Raw genomic sequence first — 7,625 nt, 5'->3', positions numbered from 1 at the left:
CGTGTCTAGATCTAAACTGCACAATTCTAAAGATTGGCTCTGAGCTTTGTTAACGGTAATTGCAAACGCCAATCGAATTGGGAATTTCAATCTCTTAAATTGAAATGGCATATCCGTTGGAATCATAGGAATGCGAGGAATGAGGACATCTTCACCTTTGAAAGGTCCTGTCAAGATTGTTGCTTCTACGACGCTGCTCATTAATTTTTTTACTGCAAGCCGCGTGCCGTTGCAAAGCTTTGGCTGGTTGATATTTCGCAACATGATAATTGGCACCCCGATTTTCAATTGCAGTACGTGCGATGGCATCCCTGGCAGATCGAGTGAATTCAAAAATTCTGTTGGATAATTAACCGCTTCATCTGCTTCCACAACAGTGTCGACGGACTTGTATGTGACTGCCTCGCTTTGAATGTTAGACTAAATAATATTGTTAAGTTCGTAGACGTCTTTGTTCTTGGCCGCAAGAATAGCTCATTCACTCAGCCAATCGTTAATTCTTATAATTGGTTTGAATATTGGGAAATACTTTTTCAACCAATTCTTCTTTTGACGTCACTAAATTGCAGAAGTTATGAGGCAACGAAATTCGTCCTGAGGTCAGATCAACCGGCACCTTTCCATTCCCAATTTCCAGCAATTGATGTGAGAATATCTCAGCTGATCGATCGTTTTGCAGCTGGACACGCATATTTGTAGTTAATTTTAACGTCTTTACGTGTCGCCACAAAGTAGAGTATTTCAGGCAAGCATTTATTTCGTCCGCTGGTGTCGATCGGGGAATTACAGGTAATGTTTGCCTGAAATCTCTGATGTTTCCACGCAAATCTTGCAATGATCAATCAAGAGCCTCGAGCGATTTTTTGTGCGCCATTGTGCATTCACCCCAAAGTATAAGTTTGCATTTCTGCAATACTTTTCCCATGCCGGATGCTTTGGAAATGTTGCACGTGGGAGTTTCAATGAATTGCATGTTCAATGGCAATTTCAAAGCGGAATGAGCAGTTAAATTGAGCGATAAATTAAACCTGACTCAAACATAAATGTAATAAGCAGGCCCGTCTCTATAGATTAGCTTTGCATACGATCTACTCACCTAAATCAGTTGTAACTGATCGCAAATTATCACCACATACGTTTTTACCGCTCACAAATTTGCATCTTTTATTTAAAGCGTTGAATCAACCTCCCCAGATCAGTTAATTTGTGTAATAGTAAATTATCACCACATACCTTTTTACTGCTCACAAGTCCGTAACTTTGATGTAAAAATGTTGAAACAACCCACCCTGCTCATTAGGTGATGTAACGTAATAAATGATCACAAACAAACAGCAGGCGTATTTTTACTCCTCATAAGTCCGTAACTTTGATGTAAAAATGTTGAAACAACTCACCCTGCTCATTAGGTGATGTAACGTAATGAATGATCACAAACAAACAGTAGGAGTATTTTTACTCCTCACAAGTCCATAACTTTGATCTGCAGTGTTGAAAAACAACAACATCCAGTTCAGTTAAGTGACACAAATTTGTCACTGATCGCAAACAAACACCGTTTGGTTTTTGTTCTTGTTTTTTACCGTTCACAAATCCGTAACTCTGATCTAAAATGTTGACTTCTAGTACATGTTGATACTGTTACACTACCGCTTGTTGCGGGGACTTTTATCAAAACTTTCAACCGATGTGCATTATTTTCAGCCGTGTTAGAATGAACGCTGGCAACCAACTGGCTGTGAAATGAATATCTGTTTTATAAACAAGACAATTGATTAGAAGCAATATTAGATGTTTGTGGGATATAATGTACGTAATAGCTTAAGTTTGAGTTACATGATTAACAAAATTCAACGTTATGTTCCTTCTGCTGTTGTTTCGGTTTTAGTGTAACTGCTATTATTTTACAAAACCCGTTCCTTTATGTGGCAGAGATTAAGATAGCCCTAGAAAGTACCATTTAAATCAAGATTTAAAAAGTAAATAAAACGATAGACTCTATGAAAACATATAGAAGTCTAAAAGTACTACAAAAATGCAACTTTGTTTGAGGTACTACTTTCTAAAGCAATATGTACAATGATAAGGTGGCAGAGTATTTAGTCTGTTTGATTCTTTTATTGAAGTTAAGCACAAAGTTACACAATGAGCTATATGTGCTCTGCCCACCACGAGGATCGAAACCTGGTTTCTAGCGTTGTAAGTTCATAGTCATGCCGCTGTGCCACTGGGGGGCGAGTATTCAGTACTGCAACTTCATCAGGCTCAGAACCTAGGCTGTGGGTGCCTTTCAGTCCAGTAAAAATTGTTTATATTTAGATGTATTTTCCAATAAACCCAACAATTATCTTAAATTGAAGATTTATCTTAGATGAAGATCAATTTTTTTAAACTGATGTTACGTTACGAAAGTAATAAAAAATATGATGATGACCTATTTTGATTTCTAAACAACTTAAGAATAGAAATTCAGTAGCATTTCAAAGAGTATTATATCAACACCATGTCTTTTTAAAAAACCATGAAATTAATGAGAGTGTAAATACAATGAAGTAATCGTTTATATTTTTACCGACTTGCTTTTGGTTATTAAGTTTCTTAAACTCTTTAGCCACATTATATATTTACAACTGAAATATCAAACAAGTCATCCTTTAACAGTTGTAATCAGTTTATGATTCTGAACTCTTTACAGTGGTTAACTACAGTTAAAATGAAGTTACATAATTATAAAAACAAATATGGTATAAAACGTGGATTATGTACAATAATACAAGATGCAGAAAGTTTGTATATTAACGATCCTTTTTCCATATATTTAATAAGTTATTGTGAGTTTAGTTCTTCAAAATAATTCCCGTGTATGAAGATAACACTACAAAGATGATATCTCTTTTACTTTCTTTTCAAGCTGGAAAACTTCCATCAAGAAAAACAGGTCGAAACAATAAGATTGTGTCACATATGTGACTATAGACAAACACGTATGTACGCTGTTTCACACATGTGATAATTATATAGGGCTAGATAAAAAATTTAAATAAACCATTTAAAAATGTGTCCATTCTTCCCAGATGAGTTATATTCTCATTGTTATTCCAATGACCTTTTAAACAGGTGCTCTGTATTGATTAAACATATAAGCTCCATTCCACGTTACTTATTAAACGACATGGGAAAGAAATGTGACTTAACTGACTTCTCAAGTGGACAGATTGTAGGAATGCAATTAACAGGTGCTTTAGAAATCCAAACTGCTCAACTCCTTGGCTTTGCAAGAGAAACGATATGAAAGGTTATTACAGTTATCTCATAACTCTTCTCAACTAAACATAACCGTGGTAAGAAGATCATCATCGGTGAACTAGACCGTCATGCTGGTGAAAGATCATCATCACGGAACGAAACCGTTGTGTTTTATGTTAAAATGTGTCTTCGAAAATAAGGCCTGATTCTTCAACATAACTTTCAAGCACATGAAGATGTCCTATTATAAAGAATCGAAGCAGTTTTAATAGCCAAAGCTGAAACCAGACGTTATTTAGCCGCTTCCACTGTTGTTTCAATCTTTTTATCCAACCTCTATATACATATACACCCACACATTGTTTCAATGAACATGTGACAATTATATATACATACACTCACATTTATACTATTGTATTTTTAATGATTCTATATATCATGTATACCTCTCTTTCAGATCAACATCCCAAGGTTTGAGCCAAATGCTTGTTATTCTGCAAGATAAGGAAGATTCAATCAAGGCAGGGCCACGAAGAGAAGTCATTTGCAAACTAGTCATATGGACTGAAAATCTATTCAAATTACGCCAGACTTTATTAGGTTAGTATTCTTTATAACAGTAACATTTGTATCTGGTGTTTTTTGCACTACGATAACACAGTAATGAAACAACTTTAATGCTCGAAAACTTGTACTGCAGTGTCTTCCACTAAATTTTACTCAACAAAATTTTACCATAGTGATTATGAATCTTATTTGTTTACTTTTGTATCCTACTGAAGCATATTCTGAATTTGTAGTGAAAACTTTCAAATTGCGCCAAAACAAACCTTAAATGTTCTAATATATTTGATCCCGTTACGCATAAAATTTACTTAGTACATTTACTGCATGAAAAATATAAATATCTATTTTCAGCTACTGAACATTATGACACTCACGATATTTACTAGACACTGATTTCTAGATATTATTACAACGTTAAACTAGAATTATTAATTAGAATATTGGTTTTAGTCAGAGTCTTTACATTCTGCCACCTACTGGAAGACGGAATAACTGAGGAAGTTCTATTGGTACAAATCAAAAGTTTTTCGGTACGATATTTTTTTTTACCTTAAGTTAATTATTCTTATGTTTGTTTTTTTCTTTTGCTTCCAGAATGATAGAAACTGTACGAACTGAAATAATGATGCACAAAAAATACCAGCAAACAAACATGGAGAATTTGAACTGTTATAGGTCAAGGCCATAAGACTACTTTTAAAACTGCCGAACTTTAGATTAAACACTTTGTATCGGCATCACCGAAGAAATCATGTTTGAAAAAAAGAGATCTGCTTGTCATAATAATTTAAGATTAATAAATATCTTGTGATTTCTTGAAAAGCTGTGTTTTTCAAATTCTTTGAAAATGTACTGAATATGGTACAACAAATTTTTGTTAATATTACATCTAAAAGCTGAAACTTTTAAAAATGTGTCAAATATAATCTGTCATTGTCATGATTAGTAACCTATATGGTAAATTAAGTCTAATTATTATCTGCCAATCATATGTATCTATATACTAACTACTTTTTATCCTACTTTTCGGCTACTAATCTCTCAGGAAAGTCCTGAGACGAACTATTTTCTGTGCTGGTAGTGACCGGGATTTGATGCCATTCTGACATGTTATCCACTCGATATCTGAGCCAAATTCTGGGCATAGAGCGGCTGGTTTGAGAGTGTTAAACATCGAAATGATACATGTAGAGACAACTGAGTATTGGTGATACAAAGATGAGTCCATAGATAGGCCTAATTGTTGTTGGTGGTATTATTCTTCTAGTTTGTGTTGACACAGAAGGTTGTGAGTTCAATTATTGTGAATATTGTCAGTTGGGTGCGTTTTTTAATAGTTCTTTCATTTTCAAGCTGTTGGCAGCGTATTTGTAATATATGTCAGGGGTTGGTACGTTAGTGAAGAAGTTGGATACGTTTGTAATATGGCCAAACACTACAAACAAAATTCAAAACTTCCTGAATCACCTGAACAGAAAACATCCTGCAGTACAATTCACATTGGGAATAGAAAAAGATAAGCCCTATTCCTTGTCGTGATGGTTTCTAAGACGTATAATGCATATACTACAGGGGTTTATAGGAAACCCACACATATACGGTTAAGTACCTTGACTATAAATCAAATCAAATAAAGACTAGTATCATAGATTGTCTACTTAAGGTGCTTTGTTTGAGTGGAAAGCTCCTGAAGAAGTAGTAAAGCCAAACGTTGAATACAAAAATATATATACACATTTGGAGTTATAAAATAGTTTTGGTGAAGCTTAATACGTATTTATTAAGTTTAAAAATAATGTTTCGTTTATGTTCTAGTATTTGGTTTATTACTATTATTAAACATTTTACGTGGCTTTTTTTAATATTGTTTTTCGACTACAAAACTTTATTTCAGAAAGTAAGCCTATGTGGAACTAGCATAGAAAGATAAGTTTGAGCAATTTTTGATTTAAATTAAGTTTTAAATGCAGTGGCTCCCGATCTGGTAACCGACAGTCTAATTCCAGTCTAAATTACTGGACACCGGCAAAGTCCTGAAATGCTCCACTTGGAAAATGCACAGTCAAAAACTGCAGCCAGCGTTTGTAGCCGCATGGATTTATATATGTCTGTCTTCTGTATATTTTTAAACAGTTTCTACATCACTCTACATTTATATCAAATAATTGTGTGCTACTATTATATCATGTTAAAGGAAGATATTTTGAAAATGACCACAACAACAACAACTTCAAAAAAATGTAAAACGGCACTTCCGGTGTTTGTAACCCATCTCAGTAGATGGACATATGAAGCAAACTATATATTTGTATATAAATGTAGAACCCCCTCCCCCTTCAGAGGCTTAGCAGTAAACTTGAGGGCTTACACATTAAAAATCGGGTTTCGATACCCGCGGTGGGCATAGCGAAAATAGCCTAACGTGTAACTTTGCGCTTAAACACAAATAAACAAAACGTATTTAAATGTTTATCCTGCCACACATGCGCAGTGCGCTGTAACAATGTTCCTCTGTTTTTTTGCTAATTATTGCTCAGGCCTCAGGTACAAAGCTGGCCATTTATGAAGTCACCAAGTTCCTGACCTCGGTTAAAATTCCAGTTTGAATCTTTAGTTATTTAAGAATAAATCTGGGAAACTATTCGAACCCGCACCATGCGCATATACACGGTACTGCATCGAATTAGGATTTTAGTTGAAGTGCGGAAAGCGATCAATGTGGTCCAGTAAAGAAAATTACATCAACGTTAACATTGACACACAACAAGGGAAATAAAAGACTCATAAATTCATGTAAGAATTAATATTTTAAAGCATTCATTTAAATCACAAGTAATATTAATATGTAAAATATTAATTACAAATCACTAATAATATTAATATTTAAAGTATTCATAATAAATCACTGAGAGTATTAACTAATATTTCAAAATATACATTATAAAGTATTAATACTATGTATGTTTTAGATTCTCCCAAAACTTGTTTATGGAGAGCTGAGGTGCCGAACCTAAGTTTGAAGAAAACAAAAATCAAATTGTTATTTCGGAAAATTCTACCTTTTTACGTAACCAGTTGTCGAATTATAACCAAAAACATGGGCGGATTTTAAATCAAAAATATCAATAAAAAAACTACTGGTACATTGAGATAAAGAGAAAAAAATTCATTGTGTAAATCAATCTCCTCTCTAGCCCTCCCCTGTGCTAGCGAGGTTTAAGACAAACAAGTCTACACCCATGTAGTAAACTAATTGAAGGAAAATATGTTTATATGACTTATCGTTCCTTTTATTGATTTAGCATTCTTCTTGATCATGTACTTAATAATTTCGATTTTTGTCCACATTTGTTATTTACCAAGTAACTATATAAAACAGCAAAAAAAGTGGATCATCATTTCTCCCTTATTGATTTGAAATGACCGGACTTAGAAAGATATTTGAATCTAATTGAGTTTGTTTGCTGCGTGACTCTCTTTTATCAATACAGTGACTTTCAATACCACACAGGTAAACATTTTATGTAATTTGACTTAATAATTGTAGAATTTGGTGGGGACTCAAGTATAAAAAAAAACTTTAATTACTTCATTATGTCAAAAATGCCTATACATTCATCAATATTTTATTGTATTCAGTTATTCAAATTTAATGCGTTCACACGGACACGAGAAACGTTAATTGATCAGACTATATCTATCAAGAACAATTACCGACTTCTAATTCACTATACTTGTTTGTTTGTTTGTTATGGATTTCGCGCAAAGCTACACGAGGGCTATCTGCGCTAGCCGTCCCTAATTTAGCAGTG

At 33.8% G+C, this 7,625-nt stretch overlaps 1 protein-coding gene across 1 annotated transcript in view; it reads left to right on the top strand.

The window, feature by feature from the left end:
* The window catches only part of LOC111086122, a 29,856-nt gene extending 25,294 nt beyond the window's left edge, over positions 1-4,562 (top strand). The window contains exons 8-9 of the mRNA XM_022387727.1: positions 3,704-3,846; positions 4,408-4,562. Of these exons, the coding sequence (XP_022243435.1) occupies positions 3,704-3,846; positions 4,408-4,412 (148 nt within the window). The 3' untranslated portion in view covers positions 4,413-4,562. The remainder of the gene's footprint in view (positions 1-3,703; positions 3,847-4,407) is intronic.
* The last annotated feature ends 3,063 nt before the right edge of the window (positions 4,563-7,625 follow it).

The sequence above is a fragment of the Limulus polyphemus genome, unplaced genomic scaffold, assembly GCF_000517525.1.
Source record: "Limulus polyphemus unplaced genomic scaffold, Limulus_polyphemus-2.1.2 Scaffold864, whole genome shotgun sequence".
Taxonomy (NCBI): Eukaryota; Metazoa; Arthropoda; class Merostomata; order Xiphosura; family Limulidae; genus Limulus; species Limulus polyphemus.
The sequence above is the reverse complement of the archived record's forward strand: the minus strand, read 5'-3'. Positions and strand labels throughout refer to the sequence as shown.